Source organism: Schistocerca gregaria, chromosome 1 (genome assembly GCF_023897955.1).
Source record: "Schistocerca gregaria isolate iqSchGreg1 chromosome 1, iqSchGreg1.2, whole genome shotgun sequence".
Taxonomy (NCBI): domain Eukaryota; kingdom Metazoa; phylum Arthropoda; class Insecta; order Orthoptera; family Acrididae; genus Schistocerca; species Schistocerca gregaria.
The window spans coordinates 897,919,934-897,940,348 of record NC_064920.1 but is presented as its reverse complement, the minus strand read 5'-3'; the positions used below and the strand labels follow the sequence as shown (position 1 = coordinate 897,940,348).

The 20,415-nt window shown below is 37.5% G+C and overlaps 1 protein-coding gene across 14 annotated transcripts in view; it reads left to right on the top strand.

Moving 5' to 3' along the window:
• LOC126274364 (uncharacterized) overlaps positions 1-9,208 on the top strand; it is a 317,226-nt gene extending 308,018 nt beyond the window's left edge. For all 14 annotated transcript variants that reach the window (XM_049977120.1, XM_049977119.1, XM_049977107.1 and 11 more), the window contains one exon: positions 7,237-9,208. In XM_049977120.1, coding sequence (XP_049833077.1) covers positions 7,237-7,401 — 165 coding nt within the window. In that variant the 3' untranslated portion in view covers positions 7,402-9,208. The remainder of the gene's footprint in view (positions 1-7,236) is intronic.
• Positions 9,209-20,415: the final 11,207 nt, after the last annotated feature.

Here is a 20,415-nt window from a genome sequence, read left to right as displayed (position 1 = left end):
CTAACATAGAAGGTATGTATTTCTATGGTAGAACTGTCTTTATGGAATCTTTTGCCGTGTTCATCCAATATGTCACCACAACTCTCACTGAAGTAATCCAGATGAGAGTCCGTAATATGTACCTTCAAAGACATATTGCACCCCAGATCTTGATATGCTTTGATCATGTTGTCCACCATTGCCTTGTAGTTAGTAGCACTTCTTCTTCTTCTTCTTCTTCTTCTTCTTCTGAGGAAGTTTTCTGACACCATCTTGAAACAGTCCCATGCTGTCTTTTCTTTGTCAGTTAAACATGCTTGAAAATTTGCATCTTTCTGCAGCTCCTTGATTTGTGGGCCCACGAATACACCTTCCTTTATTTTTGCAGCTGAAAGACGGAGGAATCTGGTAGTTAGATATACAGACCCACTGCCTGTTGGATCCATGGCCTTTATGAATTGTTTCATTAGGCAAAGTTTGATGTGAAGCAGTGGAAGTAGTATATCTTCAGGAGTTACCAGACTTCCATGTTGTACATTCTTTTCGCTCACTTTCCATCTCTGTCTAGGCCATTTCTTTTTCTTGTAGTGAGAATTTCTGTCTTGACTCTCCCATTTGCAAAGAAAACAGGCATACTTTGTGTAGCCTCATTGCATTCCCAGTACTATAGCAATTTCATTGAAGTCTGCACATATTTTCCATTTGTATTTGTTGTATTGTAATGAATTTAGCATCATTTGTATGAATTCGCAATTCTCTTTGGTCAAGCTGGCGTAAGCTAGTGGAACAGAGAGTATTTTATTTCCATTATGGAGCAAAACACCCATGAGACTTGTCTTTGACAAATCTATGAAAAGTCTCCACTCCTGTGAAATATAGGTGAAATTCAGCACTTTTATTAGGCCAGCAACATTATTGCAAAATGTCAGTGCTCTGTCAGTTGCAAAATAGGAAATAAAGGCATGTTCTCAGTGCCTGAACACACTGATTTTAGGACTTTGGTCGAGTAGATTATACTCTTGTAGTCTTGAACCAAGCAGCTGCACCTTTTGTTTACTTAGTCCTAGATCACGTTCTAAATCATTTAAATCTGCTTGTGTTAACAAATGTGATGATGACTCACTTGTGCAGTGATATAAAGGATCATCATCTGTGATTTCTTCAGTACTACTTAGTTCACTGTCACTCTGAATTTGACCTGGAGTTCTTGAAGGTACTGGAAGGCTGTCAAAATGCTGCACTGGCATTCTCACTGAAGGTAGATCTGGGTAAACTATGTACCTCTTCAATTTTTTGTTTGTGCAATGCTGAATTTTTGTTAGACAGAAGTAACAGTCAGTAACATGGCCCTTGGGCTCTCTCCACACCATGTGCGCAGCGAACAATGCCACATTCTCTTTACCTTTCCACCACTGAATTAGTTTGTAGTAACATGTAGCTCAACAAAAATGTGGTGCCCATTCTTTATCTTGGTCTCCTATCTCTACTCCAAAGTAATGTTTATATGCTTTCTTTATGACTGTTGAAATTTTCTTCCTATTTCTGACAAAGGTGAACTTCCCACTGATATAGCAGAGGTTGTCTGGCTTATATCGACATCCACCACAAAGTGGCATTTATGAAAATTTTACAATACCTCTTATACACCTGTACTACATTAATACTAAAGAACTAGAGAAACCCTGATATGTAAAAACCAGTAGTCAATTTACCTTCAGCACCAGGCTAAATCATTTTAAACACAAGAACTTATAAGTTCAACTGTGGTCGGAAATATGACAGAGAAGATTACTTGTCAGACAAAACACCTATTTGTTGAGGTTGACACAAATTATGGCTAACACCACTGTTATAAACTTGATGTACCTGCCTCTGGGAAGCGTAAAGGTCTGTAATTTTTGGTTGCTTTAAAGTACTGTTTTTGTTAGTACAAACATCAAATTGTAGTCATGTTTGGGCACCAAGTGTGGTGCAAAGAACAAGATGGCTGGCTCTAGGGTATGTACCGATTGCTTGTATCATTTCAATTTCCAATCAAATACTGGGGCTGGGGGAACAAAATCCATGATGTTCCTTCTGTCTCGTGGAACAACATTGAATAAAATAGGGTGAATCTTAAACAGATGTTGAACTAAAACTTTCTTTTGACTGCCTAGGGAAATCCAAGAGATGATGTGCCCTGTAAAGGATATAGTCATGATTTCAGAGTCCCAGTTGTTTACACATTTCTTGTGACTGTGGCAGTAACTACTTGGGACGGTCTGTTCAAACCATTTCCCAGCACTGTACCAAACACCGACTTCATATCAAGTACAGAAATTTAAAAAATCTGCTGTTTTGAAGACAGTCTTATGAGCAAGCACAAAATTGTGTTTGAGAAGACAGGGATTACACAGTTATCAAAGAGATTGTGAAAATTAGAACTTTATTAGTTTGCACGGGATTCACACTGAGCAATGTGTGGAAGTGGGCACTTAGTACTGAGAGCTTGCACGGTAGTCTGCCCTCTAATATACAGTGTGGTAGAAACAAAGATGCTGTGAATGACATTTCATCATTGGTGCCAATGCAATCTCTAGTCACAGTGGACACAGTTACATCAGGTACAGAACTTCTCTGTGATTCCATTACTTCTTCAACAGTAAAATGTTTTTCTAACTTTTGCATATTGTCAAAAGCTGAGAGTGTCATAAATAATTAATGTGAGAAGTGCTCCAAGAATATTTAATAGAACAAATTCATCACAAAAAACGTTTTTATTTGTCATTGAACATATTTCTACCTTCGTTATTGTCAGAGGTGTATTGATTGTAAGATTCTTTTTGTTTTTGCACCTATTATTCATTAATGGGATCATCCAGAATCTGTGTCCCTTAATTCCCACTCATAGGCCTTGCTAGAGATCACTAATCTATTCCCCTGTATATCAAAATTTTCTGCATGTATGATATAGCTACTGCTAAAAATTTCCTCAGGCAGTGCCTTCCTCTAAGCAGACCTGAGACTTCCATGAGTCCCCAGCAGTAAACAGAATGGCTTTCTTTCTTTTTTATCAGTCATTTTATATGTCACTTTGGATTGATTTTTTTTATTTCCTGAGCACTCATCCATACTTCTGATTTAGTTACATTCAAGACACTTTCCTCATCTTGACCCATGATGTAATTCTGCTTCTAAATTTATCAGAACTTCTTAATTGATAAGATTCAGCAACCTTTTTGGAGTTTGATGTCACCTTTCTCTGCCTTGATGTTCTTTTCACCAATTGTCAGGTCCATATTGCAGTATATAGCAACCCAAAGAACAAAGACTATACTTGCACTATTAAAGTTATCATTCTTATGGCACGAAGAACTTTCTTCCTTCCTGCTGTTGCATTCACTGTTCAAGTATCTGTTTATTTACTTCTTCAGTGTAAAAATGCAAAGCACAACCATTACTTCTTCTCTGATTCTGATTCAGAATTAGCTTAAAACTGCTACCTTAAGCAACTCCAAAACTAGTGATTTTGATTCAGTAAACCCTGTTCATTCATCATACTGTGTAGATTCTATCATGTAGATTAACACCAAAGAAAGTGGAATGAATCAAGATGTACATTAAAAAGATGATTCAGCTGTTATAAACTGTATTAGTACCTGTCTATTATGAAACTTGTGTAAACAAGTATCCTTAAGGAGTGCCATTTGTGAAACAATACTACCTTAACTTGGAGCATGTTAACCAGCATTTCTGACAAAGCCTTGATTTTCTGAAGACATACTATTAAATTAAGCATATTTTACACACTACTCCCCCATACACCACCAAAAAGAACTTTTCATCACTCCTGTACTCCTTAAAATCTTGGCCAAACTTTTGTCCTTCTTAAGAAATTTGCTCGCCAAATGATCTGCCACCCTTGTAACTGCAATTTTTTGTCTTCATGTACTACATCTCCATAGCTGGTGTTTATCAACATCATGTTGGATCAACATATCAGCTGATGTGCCATTATGATTCATCTTCCTGTGGTGCATGATCAGTAAGCTGCTATATAGATCAAGGATATAAACAAAGACTATATTCTGGTAACAAACAGTATTCAGTTGCAGAGCATGCACTGGACACAAAAGCTGTGAATTTGGTCCTGCTTAGCGAGGAAGGCGATCTGGATTCATCCTTTTCTCAGCACAGGCTCGTCACAGAATTATACAAGTTTCAGTGCTTGCTGTTCTCCCACCACCATTCTTAGTTGACAAACATTTTATTTTCACCTATTGTTTTATTCCAGACTCTGTATCCCCCATTACTCAATTTTCAAGTTGCTTCTCAGGTTTTCCTCTATTCCTTAATTTCTAAATTTGCTCTCTTCCACATCACAGCCGCTGTTTGGTTTGCTTCTCCCACTATTGTAATGTGTATCCCTTAATCCAGGCTATTGAGTAGTGTTAAACTTAATGCTGGAATATATCCATTTCATTCAGTGTGCTCCTCTTTCCTGCCAAAATGAATGTGTAGTGTTTTAAATACTTGGACATTCGTCATATTTTACTATAGCATGGCCACAGGTAGGTAAAGAAAAGTTTTTTTTTATTATCTTTACTTTTTCGTAGTTTCCTTCGGAAAGAGGAGCCGCCCCCCCCCCCCCCCCCCCCAAAAAAAAAGCCTTGCATATCTCTGCATCTTTATAGTACAAAAATCTAATTTTCTTCATGCCATTGCTTTAGTGCTTCTTTCTTGTGTTTCAGTTTGATATCTCTCTTGCTATCATTCTTCATTATTTGCAATACTATCAAAAATTGTTTTAAGAGTGAAATCATAATTTTTTCCTATTAGAAATTAGTTTCAAACATTTCACTAGCTACTGAATGATGGTTCCATCTCTAAGGCATCTATGCTACTTCTGTTGCAGCATGAGACTTACTGTAGAAATTTGTGAAGTTAATTTATTTTTTATTTTTTGCAGTGGAATATTCCTTTGTTAGTTTGGGAACTATCTGTGTTCAAGTATACATATATTTTTGTTCAGTTGTGATAAATTTGTGGTATTCTCCCTTGGTTTGCTAACATCACAGCTGTGTTAGGATGGTCAGCGAAATCTCGTATTTGGACCTGAGAAGGCCACATGACAAAATACTGCTGTAATTTGCTGGCATGCTTCAAGTGCAGTGGCTTTTCACCTGGTTTCCTCTGTGTGAATCACTTGAACTCATTGGTCAGATATTTGATGATAAGACCACCATCTTTTCCAGGTATTTTCTGTTTAATGGAAAATGCTATGAACTGACAGAGGGAGTCACAATGATTGTGAATTTGTGTATGGAGCACTTCAAGGAACCCTAAAGTCATCCAAATGGGAACCCACTTGCTTTTTCCATTAAGCTGATTACACATTCATCTGACCTCATGGAAGGGACAAATGCCATGGCTTCCTCATACATTAGAACTTCATTCATCACAACATTAAATTTGGTATGGAGACCAAAGTCATGTCAAGAAAAGAGCTGATGGCACCCAGGGCTATTGAGTGTATTGGAAAAAAATATACACTGATCTGTGATGCACCAGATAGCTGCCATCAACCTGTGCAGATGAATGGAGTACTAAAAACACAGAATGGAGTACCAAAAACACTAGTGTAAAGGGCATGCACAATATCAGATGCAGAGAGTATTCCTCAGAACTGTTTTTCAAAGAAATAGTTAACAGAATGACAGATTAGCCACACTCTGCATCCCTCCACTACAGCGCGTTGGAGACAGATGAAGTAACAGAGAAAGTGGCAGCCACTGCCTTTTTACCATGAACTTGTGCACTGTCAGGTCATACTGCAAAAGCACCAAGTAAGAACTGTCATTTGCCTGCCCAATAATACATAGTCATTATTGAGTCAACGATGACTCAGTTTACAGAAGGCTGGTGTTTACCATATTTTGTACCAGTGGGGCAAGAAATATATTGGACAAACAGTGCACACTGTCAAAGGTCACTGCAAAGAAAACTAGTGGCACACTTGACTGATACATCATAACCAGTCAGTTGTCACAGAGCACTGTTTGTCTGAGACCCATGCAATGGAATATGAACATTATCAGTATTTTAGTGCAAAGTTCTAAGTATTGGAACAATATCATTAGAGAGGCTTTTGGAATACACACCAGAGGCAATCTCATTAACTGGCACTTTGGCTATAGTATCAGCACAGCTTGGAAACCAGCACTGGGTGTGATTAAGAAGACACTCAGCATACACAACTTTCTGACAATGTGGGTGAACAAAGTAACTACACCCACGTTAACACTTCACAGGTGCCCTGCTGAGCATCGTCGGCCACAGTCAGCGACACGGTAACCTCCTTGGCCACTGACATGTGCCCTCGGGTGCACCTGTTCACAGAACAGCTCACAGGGTGGGCGGAAGGGGGGATATAAGCTGGCCATGTGGTCCCAGGAGGCCAGTTCATCAGTGCACCTGACCAATGGTGACAAGTCGAATTGTCAAAATATTGTGCCTGTTGGACACTATTAACCAACATTATACCTGTGGACTATTTGATCATTTTTTTTTCTTTTGTTTTTCGTCCATTTATTCAGTATCCTAATTTTCCTATTTTTTTATTTGCATCACTTTAATTTTTCTCGCTCTTTTCAGTCCTGGGTCTTCAGCCATTGTTTATTTGAGCTCATGATGAGTGCTGTACAATGTTAGCCAATTTTCACTTCCAGTTCTTTACCTGCTTTTCCTCTCCACTGATCCAGTGAGTGATGAGTCACTCCCTGCTTGCCATGGACGCATTTCATTGCCCTTTCCTGTTTTTTTCTTCATCTATTTTCCTTGCTAAGGAACTACTGGAAATATTCTGAAAGCTCAAGTATTCAATTTCGTTTTTCATTTATATTAAGAGAGTGACTCACTGCTGCAAGATATAAAATGTTACCTAACTCCGTTTTCAAGAGCATGGCATTTCTCTGTCAGAAACTTCAGAGAGGATAAGGTATTGTAGTCCTGCAAAGGGAAAGAGTGTAATACCCTTCAGTGTTTTCTCTTTGATCTTAAGCTTCCAAGGAATTAACATGTTGTCCAAGAGCTTAATACTGAGTGTAGTCTGTTACATGTTATCATTAATTGAACAATGAACATCCATACTTTTGGAGGTATGATTGTTATACCAACTCCATTTTGTCACTTTTCTTCATTAAGTTTGTTATTGGCTGGTTAATTTTATTTAACAACTGATTGAATATGTGAAGACTAATGAGCAAGTATTTGTTACAGGATAGACCCAAGAAATGCAACAACCCAAAGGTGTGCAACTTGTGGCATAAATCTGGAGTTAGATACATGCGTACCTGCCAGGCTTGCCCTGAGGTTTACCCATGGACTGGAAAGACAGGAGTGAAGAACAGCCGCATTGATAATGAAATCTATGAAGAAACGTAAGAATGTAATATCTGTTTTGTCAGTAAGATGTTATGGCCACAGCTTGACAACATTGTTGTGCACAATAAGATCATTCATCATCATTTATAGACAGAAGTAATCTGATTCAATAAGTGCCTGTAAATTTGAAAATGTGTTAAAGATATTTGAGTGTATTGTGTAATTGGCAATTATTTTATTGGGAATTGAATAATATTCCTTTTGAACTGCAATGATTTCATTTGAAGCAAAATTAATCACAACATTTACTTTTTTTAAGAAAATTTGTTAAAACCTTTTCCCATTGACTTATTTTGTGATAATTATTTGTGGAATATAATAAGTTCAGACTTATATTAATTATACTGAACGTGTGACAAGTCCTGCTGCATTGTGAATGCTTGTTCACAGAAAATATACTATTAAAATTTGTACATATTCTATTTAGTCATTGGAAAGAAAAAGACTTTTGTATAGTACGATACAGACATTTTTATATATGTATATGTCATTCAGCAATATAAGAAAAAATGAGCAAATGTCAAGTTTTGCAGTAGTTGATGAGTCTTGTGTACAAAAATGTGTGTTTGTGAAGATTTTTAAAAATTCTCCTAATTAAGTGCCATTCAGCCATTGACACAGCTCATTAACTCTTAGAATTTCAAAAGTACAAAATACTTTCCTCAGTAATTTCTATTTTAAGAGAAAAAATTTCTGACCAGTGAGGCTATATTCTGTGTTCACCCATAACTGGCAGACTTTCATAAACATTTAGCCTCATGACAGGATGAACAGCTGTAAAATAAAGGAAATAAACAAAGAGAAATAAATGGCACATCTTGAATTACATGAGTATTATTGGAAATTCGTTGAGCTATGTAAACTGTAATGGGCAATGCCCTGTACTAAATGGTTTGTTCTAAGAACATACCAGTCGTATATTATTAAGTGGAAGTACAAACTTGGATGTCTTAGATGAATTTAAGACACTGGGTTAGTAACTGTTATTTATTGTTTTAATGAAAATGTAATAAGTTAATCAGTTTGATTTAAGTCTCTAAGAATGGTATATTGAAGAGATTATATAGTATAATCTTAAGTAACCATTCTCATACTTTCTTTTCGGAATACTTGAATGATTTGTAAAGCAATCAAGTTGTACACAAATTTAAATTTCTACAAAATTATTCTAATTTTGGCATTAAAAATAGCTTTTTAGTGTGTGTATTAATATGTATGCCAAGAATGTTAATTGACATTAATGATGTTTGCATTTGATGACTATCCTCATTCTACAGTTTGATGATGAGGGTTTCTTGTCATTTGAGTACATCATGCTAGGCATGACATTAGGTGATATGTACACAGTTCCTGGACAAGTACGTGTTGGACAGTTTTGTCAGTTTACCCCTTGATGTAAAATCACCTTTTGGGAAGATAATTCTAAAAAAAATATACTGGCACTGTAATAAGGATCATATCTTTCTTCCTTTGGGCCATCTAACATGCTGAACAGTGTACTGCTAGATCTGTCCACTAAATTATTCACATTTTTCTGCTTCCTATAAGTAGATATTCTGGTTTGATTACATATAGAAATGAAGTTGTAAAGAACATGTTGCCATAACTACAAAGTTTGTTAACCTACTTTTTCCTGTTGGTGGTTAATGGCAGCAATATTGGTGGAATTATTTGTCATCAATTTTAGCTACATTGCTCTTGTTACTAAACTGTGCCGTTATTACATTTTCTTATGTATGTGATGAAATTGTATTATAAGATAGCAGTGGAATTAAGTTTTTAATAATAAATACCTTTTCAACAGAAATATGTTTTTTTTATGAATTCAGTTACTCACAAACAAAATTGAGGAAAACTGATTAACCTAAATGAATATCCCATGTATCTGTATATCAAATTGACTCAAACATTCTACTAAATGATTGATCACAAATTCTGTTAAATTAGTTGTGCTGACCAACCAGTAGACAGTGATAAATCAAAAACCAATTCATGTATATTTTGCTGTAATAATTATTTATTACAACATGGTTTGCATCTGAATGCTTCTGGTAAGAAACTACTTCCAGTGCTAATTGCCCTGAGAATCCGTATTGAGACAAACAGTATCAGTGACTTTCAGTGTGTTCTTTTGGCCTTTATTAGGATAAAATAAAGAGGCTGGCCAAGTGTACACAAAAATTTGAGTAAGACTCAGACCATTCAGGATAACAAATATTGTGATGAACAGCTTTTTCAATGCTGTGCCACATTAGTTGGTCACAAAACACATTTATTATAGCACTGAGAGTTTACAGGCCTCCAGCAGGTTGTAACTTAAGTTTCAAAAGGTAGATTTTTTGCTATGAAATTCTTCGTTACAAACTGCATCCTAATATCAAACAAAACTAAGGGAAGATTTTATTTAATAAAAAGGAGCACTTGGAATGCCCAACGTTTTAGACAGACTGTAATCAAGATATAAAAGTTTTATTTTTTTAATAAAATGAAGGCACTCAAGAAAAGGACACAGAACATTAGCAATTACCAATGTATAGAATGAAAAGTACGTGAAGTAGAATAAAAGACAATGTGTCAGTCAGAAGTGCCCAAGATAAAAATACATGAGAGGCACTAAAACATTATCAGCCTGAACACAGACATTCAAAGATAATCAGCACAACAAGTGATACTACGCAACACTCCCATTTTTTTTTTTTTTTTTTTGTTGACTTTAATGATACAACTGATAATGATTTGCTGTAAGTTTGAAACTTTTATTTGGAAGGTGCTTTTGTTAAGATGTCTGCCAATAGATTTGATCAAACATGGGAAACAAAAATGGAATCGTAATTTATTTTCTCACAAACATAATGAAACTTTATGTAAATATGTTTATTTCTTTTGTGATGTTCATTGTTTCTCATTACTTGTATTGCATTCTAGTTGTCCACAGAGAGTTGATTGGTTGCTCCATGTTGACACCAAGTTCATTTAAGAATGCACGAAGCTAGGTAATTTCAGTATCTCCATCAGATTCTGCAACATACTGTGCTTCTCTGGTAGATCTAGCAACTTACTTCTGTCTGTGAGATGTTCAGGTAACTGGTCCACTCGTCAATTTACTGACATAACGCACTGCTGAATGATGAGTATTATTACCTCCAGCAAGAGCAGAATCTGAATATCTTTTTCTCAGCTGAAAACAATGCTACTAATGCAAAAGGATATATATGCATTATTTGAAGTCACCTGAGTGAGTGCGCCAAGTTTCCGTCATTTCCAACACATAGTGTAGCTGCAGGACAGTTTCAAAATGGCATCTGTAGGTGATGTACTTTACAAGCAACATGTCATAATTGAATTTCTCACTGCAGAGAAAGAAAATGTGGGGAATAGTCTGTGGAGCATCTTCTGTCAATAGAAGTACAGTTAGTTGCTGAGCAAGGAGGATGAGGTCATCAGAAGGCGGTTTGGCAGAGCTCCATGATTTGCAGAGGTCAGGGAGATCGCCCACAGTTATCACACCTGATGGGTTGCAGGAGCTGATGTTGTCATTTGTGAGGACACAAACGTTATGACTCAGCAATTGGTGCTACATCTGTGAATCAGCAAAGGAAATCTGGGGAAATCTGGATGCAATTATCTGCACTCTTGGATATTCAAAACTGTGTGCAAGATGGGCCCTGCAGTGTCTAACAGTGGATCACAAATTGCGCAGAAAAAAACATTTGTCTTGATTTGTTGCAATTTTTTGAAGCTGAGGAGGACCCCTTCTTGTCCTAGATTGTAACTGGTGATGAAACCTGGGTTCATCATTTTAAGATGGAACAAAACAACAGTCAATGGAATGCCACCATTCTCACTCCCAATGCCAATGAATCACTGGCTCCACCACCAGGACAAGGATTGGTACCAACAGGGCGTACACTCCCTTGTTTCACACTGTAGGATGCCCATTGAATGGGATAGAAGTTACATGGACAAACAGAGTGTATAAATAAAACACCATTCTTTCATGTGTGTAATTTTCATAATGTTCAAGAAAGAATTGTTGAAGGAAAAAAGTGTGGTGCATTACTTTCTGGGCAACCCTTGCTCTGCTGTATTTAAAACCTTCATTTCTTGTATTTTAAGACACTTTAGGATACATATAACAGCAACCCAATGCTTAGGTCCATGGCTTCTCAGAAAAAATAAAGTAGTGCAACTTGAAATTGAGCTCCAATCTTAGAACTTCAAAGCAGTTTGTGTGTCTGATTACTGATGCAGAGAGACAGAAATCCAATGTGTAGTATTGTCATCATGTGGAGGACAGAACCTTACTGCAGCACTTCTTCGTAGGGGCCCGGATGACGTGTTTATACAAGAATAGGAACACAATTCCAAGACATTACCTTCTTACATTAAGTGAAGACAAAACTTGGAAATAATAGCTACTGAATTACAGATCTTGACATCTACGAGAAATTAATCTCTTTGTATGTGTAGTGATCACCCAGTGGTAAGGTGGACACTTTTTTCAACAAATTAACATAACCTATAGATTAAAGTCTCAGCTACAAAAGTCGCCATAATTTTGAGTGGAGACATAAACCTAAACACAAATATCATAAAGGAATCTGGTAAGCATCCTCATAAATGTCCTCTACAGTTTTGGCATGTCCCTGTTGTTCAATACCACAACAATGGTTACTATAATGACTGCATCAGTAATCAACCTTAGGGCCATGAATGTGGACAGGGAGAAGTGTTGTATAGCTGTAAAAGATCTTGTCCCCTTGGATCATTTCTGCCACATAATAACAGCAAAATCAGGTATGGCAGAAATCTCTAAACTGTCAGTCTACAAACGACATTTATCAGAAATCAAAATACTAGATTTTCAAGAGAACTAGCAAACCAATGCAAATGCAAATGTGTGTCACAATTGAAATTCTCAACATTATTTACACTGAACTTTGAAAACACATTTCCAAATGTACCCACATTAGTAATCAGTATCTCACAAAAACAAATGGGTAACAGCAGGCATCAGATGTCCTCCCAGTATCTTAAGTTCCATAAAACAAAAAGAGTCATAATGAGTCAAAGTTCATAATTTCCTATCGTAGGTACAAAAAGATTTATAAGAAAGTGCAAACTGTTGCAAAAAGTAAGTTAATAACAAAATAATATACAACATAGAGCAAAAAATCGAAGCAGTCTGGGATGTCACTAAATAGGAAACAGGCATACTTATACAGGATGCAAATAAAGTAGCAAATGATCCACACCACCTAGCAACTATGTGAATGAGCATTTCTCAGATACTGCAGAGAAATTAAAAATTGCCAAAAACAAATATGACATTTGTAAATAATGATGCACTAAGTACAATGACAACCAGCATGGAGTCAATAAACCTGTATGACTCCTAAAGAGTAAGAAGTAAACACGCTTAGATGACGTAGCAGTGTGTGTGCTGAAGTGATGCAAGTATACAAGCATCCTTAACAAACATAATAAATTAATCATCCATATTAGGGAAATTTCCAGATCATTTAAATCAGACAAGAGTGATGTATATGGTATTGTTGTTCCCAATAATCTCATTTAGCTTTCTTTGATGGCAACATCAGTTCCAGTGCACAATTGAATTTCAAAAGCTTCCTGACTTCCAGGGTTAAAATCCATTAATGCTGTTTTCTTGGTGCTGACACTATAATGATTCATTGAAACACTGATATATTTCATTTGTAATACTGTTCCATAGTATCTCGAATTGTTCATAATATTTATGTTTGTACATAATAGAGGTATAAGCATTAGAAAAATTATCTTTGAATTTGAGGAGTAGTACTTTATACCATGTACATAATTGGGAAAAGACAGGGTCCTAGTACCAAGCCCTGGAGTACCCTACATATTTTTTATTGGTAATGCTAGATCTTTGTGTGCCACTCACCATTCTGGGCCTTCCCGGTTCCAAAACCTGCCGAATCCAACCACCCAGCACTTCCCTATTCCAGTCCTGTCATCCTGTCCCAGATTTATCCTACCCCCTCAGAGACTGGGCCACCTGTGAAAGCAGCCATATCATCTCCCAGCTCTGCTGCAATCATTGCACGGATTTTTGTATTGGTATGACCACCACCCAGCTATCCATCAGGATAAATGGCCACCGCCCAATGTAGACCACCCTGTAGCACAACATGCAGCTGAACATAACACACTTAATTTCAATGGCTGCTTCACTACTCAAGCAATCTGTATCCTTCCCTCCACTTTCAGCCTTTCTGAACTGGACAGATGGATGTTATCCTTACAACACATACTCTCCACTTCTGTAATTATCCTGGCCTCAACTTACAGTAACATACTGTCCCCACACCCTCCACCCAACAACTTCCACCCCATCTGTCCTGTCGTCTCCTCCCCATTCTCATCTCCCACCCTGTTTATTTGCCACCCTCTGCCAGTGCATCTGCCTGTCTCTCCCCAATTCCTCTCCTTATTTACTCCTTTTTCCCCACCTCCCTGCCCCAAAGCCTCCTGATGCTCTGCCTGTTGGCATTCTAGTCACTTCACACCCCACTAGACAGCGTCCATCTTTCTCCCCACCCATACACTACCATCCTTTCCCCTTCCCCATCCCCTCCAGAATGCTGCTTGCATCCCACATGAAAGTTGCATTCTGGCACAAAATGCTGGAGTTACCAGTCATGTGTGCATGAGGTGTACTTGCTTGTGTGTATGAATGGTATGTGTGTCTCTTTTAGTGATGAAGGCTTTGGTCGAATGCCTTATGTAAGTTTCTTTTAATTGTGCCTGTCTGCAACTTAATGTGTCTTCTTTATCATAAGTAGCAATCTGTCTTTTCCTACATTGTTGTTATTCCCACCTGGAGTTTCATTTTCAAACAAATTGCTTTATCTTAGTTATCTGCAAATTTATAACATTGTAAACAACACCACTGATCCCAATGTTTGATAATTTCTCTAGGAGTGTTGTTATATTGACACAGTCAAAAGGATTCTATATTAGTTTGTTTGGTGCATAAGTTCACAGCACTTTTGCAGTGCATGTTGGTATTCTGATTGCTTTGAGTTTATTTATTAATTGTCATTTTTATCTGTAGATCATTGTTGCTATTTGAGTTTAGAAATTGTTATTTTGTCATTTAAAGATAGTGAGTGGAGAAATCTGAACATTTCTGACATATTCTTCTGTCTAAGTTGTCTAAGTTCAGTATAGGGTTGACAGCAGTGGAGGCAGCCAGAAACATTTACACTGTATATGTGGATAATTCCAGAGCATGGCAAGAAAATGATTTTCTCATTTGAAGAAGGATCCTTTAAATGCATACATGTAAATGTACTCAAGAACTGGCAAATGTGATGAACTGTGATCAGTCCACCTTCATATGACATCTGTATGCAGTGTGGAGGGTTCAAAAATCATCTAACCATCACTATACAAGAATAGGAACACAATTCCAAGACATTACCTTCTTACATTAAGTGAAGACAAAACTTGGAAATAATAGCTACTGAATTACAGATCTTGACATCTACGAGAAATTAATCTCTTTTTATGTGTAGTGATCACCCAGTGGTAAGGCGGACACTTTTTTCAACAAATTAACATAACCTATAGATTAAAGTCTCAGCTACAAAAGTCGCCATAATTTTGAGTGGAGACATAAACCTAAACACAAATATCATAAAGGAATCTGGTAAGCATCCTCATAAATGTCCTCTACAGTTTTGGCATGTCCCTGTTGTTCAATACCACAACAATGGTTACTATAATGACTGCATCAGTAATCAACCTTAGGGCCACGAATGTGGACAGGGAGAAGTGTTGTATAGCTGTAAAAGATCTTGTCCCCTTGGATCATTTCTGCCACATAATAACAGCAAAATCAGGTATGGCAGAAATCTCTAAACTGTCAGTCTACAAACGACATTTATCAGAAATCAAAATACTAGATTTTCAAGAGAACTAGCAAACCAATGCAAATGCAAATGTGTGTCACAATTGAAATTCTCAACATTATTTACACTGAACTTTGAAAACACATTTCCAAATGTACCCACATTAGTAATCAGTATCTCACAAAAACAAATGGGTAACAGCAGGCATCAGATGTCCTCCCAGAATCTTAAGTTCCATAAAACAAAAAGAGTCATAATGAGTCAAAGTTCATAATTTCCTATCGTAGGTACAAAAAGATTTATAAGAAAGTGCAAACTGTTGCAAAAAGTAAGTTAATAACAAAATAATATACAACATAGAGCAAAAAATCGAAGCAGTCTGGGATGTCACTAAATAGGAAACAGGCATACTTATACAGGATGCAAATAAAGTAGCAAATGATCCACACCACCTAGCAACTATGTGAATGAGCATTTCTCAGATACTGCAGAGAAATTAAAAATTGCCAAAAACAAATATGACATTTGTAAATAATGATGCACTAAGTACAATGACAACCAGCATGGAGTCAATAAACCTGTATGACTCCTAAAGAGTAAGAAGTAAACACGCTTAGATGACGTAGCAGTGTGTGTGCTGAAGTGATGCAAGTATACAAGCATCCTTAACAAACATAATAAATTAATCATCCATATTAGGGAAATTTCCAGATCATTTAAATCAGACAAGAGTGATGTATATGGTATTGTTGTTCCCAATAATCTCATTTAGCTTTCTTTGATGGCAACATCAGTTCCAGTGCACAATTGAATTTCAAAAGCTTCCTGACTTCCGGGGTTAAAATCCATTAATGCTGTTTTCTTGGTGCTGACACTATAATGATTCATTGAAACACTGAAATATTTCATTTGTAATACAGTTCCATAGTATCTCGAATTGTTCATAATATTTATGTTTGTACATAATAGAGGTATAAGCATTAGAAAAATTATCTTTGAATTTGAGGAGTAGTACTTTATACCATGTACATAATTGGGAAAAGACAGGGTCCTAGTACCAAGCCCTGGAGTACCCTACATATTTTTTATTGGTAATGCTAGATCTTTGTGTGCCACTCACCATTCTGGGCCTTCCCGGTTCCAAAACCTGCCGAATCCAACCACCCAGCACTTCCCTATTCCAGTCCTGTCATCCTGTCCCAGATTTATCCTACCCCCTCAGAGACTGGGCCACCTGTGAAAGCAGCCATATCATCTCCCAGCTCTGCTGCAATCATTGCACGGATTTTTGTATTGGTATGACCACCACCCAGCTATCCATCAGGATAAATGGCCACCGCCCAATGTAGACCACCCTGTAGCACAACATGCAGCTGAACATAACACACTTAATTTCAATGGCTGCTTCACTACTCAAGCAATCTGTATCCTTCCCTCCACTTTCAGCCTTTCTGAACTGGACAGATGGATGTTATCCTTACAACACATACTCTCCACTTCTGTAATTATCCTGGCCTCAACTTACAGTAACATACTGTCCCCACACCCTCCACCCAACAACTTCCACCCCATCTGTCCTGTCGTCTCCTCCCCATTCTCATCTCCCACCCTGTTTATTTGCCACCCTCTGCCAGTGCATCTGCCTGTCTCTCCCCAATTCCTCTCCTTATTTACTCCTTTTTCCCCACCTCCCTGCCCCAAAGCCTCCTGATGCTCTGCCTGTTGGCATTCTAGTCACTTCACACCCCACTAGACAGCGTCCATCTTTCTCCCCACCCATACACTACCATCCTTTCCCCTTCCCCATCCCCTCCAGAATGCTGCTTGCATCCCACATGAAAGTTGCATTCTGGCACAAAATGCTGGAGTTACCAGTCATGTGTGCATGAGGTGTACTTGCTTGTGTGTATGAATGGTATGTGTGTCTCTTTTAGTGATGAAGGCTTTGGTCGAATGCCTTATGTAAGTTTCTTTTAATTGTGCCTGTCTGCAACTTAATGTGTCTTCTTTATCATAAGTAGCAATCTGTCTTTTCCTACATTGTTGTTATTCCCACCTGGAGTTTCATTTTCAAACAAATTGCTTTATCTTAGTTATCTGCAAATTTATAACATTGTAAACAACACCACTGATCCCAATGTTTGATAATTTCTCTAGGAGTGTTGTTATATTGACACAGTCAAAAGGATTCTATATTAGTTTGTTTGGTGCATAAGTTCACAGCACTTTTGCAGTGCATGTTGGTATTCTGATTGCTTTGAGTTTATTTATTAATTGTCATTTTTATCTGTAGATCATTGTTGCTATTTGAGTTTAGAAATTGTTATTTTGTCATTTAAAGATAGTGAGTGGAGAAATTTGAACATTTCTGACATATTCTTCTGTCTAAGTTGTCTAAGTTCAGTATAGGGTTGACAGCAGTGGAGGCAGCCAGAAACATTTACACTGTATATGTGGATAATTCCAGAGCATGGCAAGAAAATGATTTTCTCATTTGAAGAAGGATCCTTTAAATGCATACATGTAAATGTACTCAAGAACTTGCAAATGTGATGAACTGTGATCAGTCCACCTTCATATGACATCTGTATGCAGTGTGGAGGGTTCAAAAATCATCTAACCATCACTATACAAGAATAGGAACACAATTCCAAGACATTACCTTCTTACATTAAGTGAAGACAAAACTTGGAAATAATAGCTACTGAATTACAGATCTTGACATCTACGAGAAATTAATCTCTTTGTATGTGTAGTGATCACCCAGTGGTAAGGCGGACACTTTTTTCAACAAATTAACATAACCTATAGATTAAAGTCTCAGCTACAAAAGTCGCCATAATTTTGAGTGGAGACATAAACCTAAACACAAATATCATAAAGGAATCTGGTAAGCATCCTCATAAATGTCCTCTACAGTTTTGGCATGTCCCTGTTGTTCAATACCACAACAATGGTTACTATAATGACTGCATCAGTAATCAACCTTAGGGCCATGAATGTGGACAGGGAGAAGTGTTGTATAGCTGTAAAAGATCTTGTCCCCTTGGATCATTTCTGCCACATAATAACAGCAAAATCAGGTATGGCAGAAATCTCTAAACTGTCAGTCTACAAACGACATTTATCAGAAATCAAAATACTAGATTTTCAAGAGAACTAGCAAACCAATGCAAATGCAAATGTGTGTCACAATTGAAATTCTCAACATTATTTACACTGAACTTTGAAAACACATTTCCAAATGTACCCACATTAGTAATCAGTATCTCACAAAAACAAATGGGTAACAGCAGGCATCAGATGTCCTCCCAGAATCTTAAGTTCCATAAAACAAAAAGAGTCATAATGAGTCAAAGTTCATAATTTCCTATCGTAGGTACAAAAAGATTTATAAGAAAGTGCAAACTGTTGCAAAAAGTAAGTTAATAACAAAATAATATACAACATAGAGCAAAAAATCGAAGCAGTCTGGGATGTCACTAAATAGGAAACAGGCATACTTATACAGGATGCAAATAAAGTAGCAAATGATCCACACCACCTAGCAACTATGTGAATGAGCATTTCTCAGATACTGCAGAGAAATTAAAAATTGCCAAAAACAAATATGACATTTGTAAATAATGATGCACTAAGTACAATGACAACCAGCATGGAGTCAATAAACCTGTATGACTCCTAAAGAGTAAGAAGTAAACACGCTTAGATGACGTAGCAGTGTGTGTGCTGAAGTGATGCAAGTATACAAGCATCCTTAACAAACATAATAAATTAATCATCCATATTAGGGAAATTTCCAGATCATTTAAATCAGACAAGAGTGATGTATATGGTATTGTTGTTCCCAATAATCTCATTTAGCTTTCTTTGATGGCAACATCAGTTCCAGTGCACAATTGAATTTCAAAAGCTTCCTGACTTCCAGGGTTAAAATCCATTAATGCTGTTTTCTTGGTGCTGACACTATAATGATTCATTGAAACACTGATATATTTCATTTGTAATACTGTTCCATAGTATCTCGAATTGTTCATAATATTTATGTTTGTACATAATAGAGGTATAAGCATTAGAAAAATTATCTTTGAATTTGAGGAGTAGTACTTTATACCATGTACATAATTGGGAAAAGACAGGGTCCTAGTACCAAGCCCTGGAGTACCCTACATATTTTTTATTGGTAATGCTAGATCTTTGTGTGCCACTCACCATTCTGGGCCTTCCCGGTTCCAAAACCTGCCGAATCCAACCACCCAGCACTTCCCTATTCCAGTCCTGTCATCCTGTCCCAGATTTATCTACCCCCTCAGAGACTGGGCCACCTGTGAAAGCAGCCATATCATCTCCCAGCTCTGCTGCAATCATTGCACGGATTTTTGTATTGGTATGACCACCACCCAGCTATCCATCAGGATAAATGGCCACCGCCCAATGTAGACCACCCTGTAGCACAACATGCAGCTGAACATAACACACTTAATTTCAATGGCTGCTTCACTACTCAAGCAATCTGTATCCTTCCCTCCACTTTCAGCCTTTCTGAACTGGACAGATGGATGTTATCCTTACAACACATACTCTCCACTTCTGTAATTATCCTGGCCTCAACTTACAGTAACATACTGTCCCCACACCCTCCACCCAACAACTTCCACCCCATCTGTCCTGTCGTCTCCTCCCCATTCTCATCTCCCACCCTGTTTATTTGCCACCCTCTGCCAGTGCATCTGCCTGTCTCTCCCCAATTCCTCTCCTTATTTACTCCTTTTTCCCCACCTCCCTGCCCCAAAGCCTCCTGATGCTCTGCCTGTTGGCATTCTAGTCACTTCACACCCCACTAGACAGCGTCCATCTTTCTCCCCACCCATACACTACCATCCTTTCCCCTTCCCCATCCCCTCCAGAATGCTGCTTGCATCCCACATGAAAGTTGCATTCTGGCACAAAATGCTGGAGTTACCAGTCATGTGTGCATGAGGTGTACTTGCTTGTGTGTATGAATGGTATGTGTGTCTCTTTTAGTGATGAAGGCTTTGGTCGAATGCCTTATGTAAGTTTCTTTTAATTGTGCCTGTCTGCAACTTTATGTGTCTTCTTTATCATAAGTAGCAAT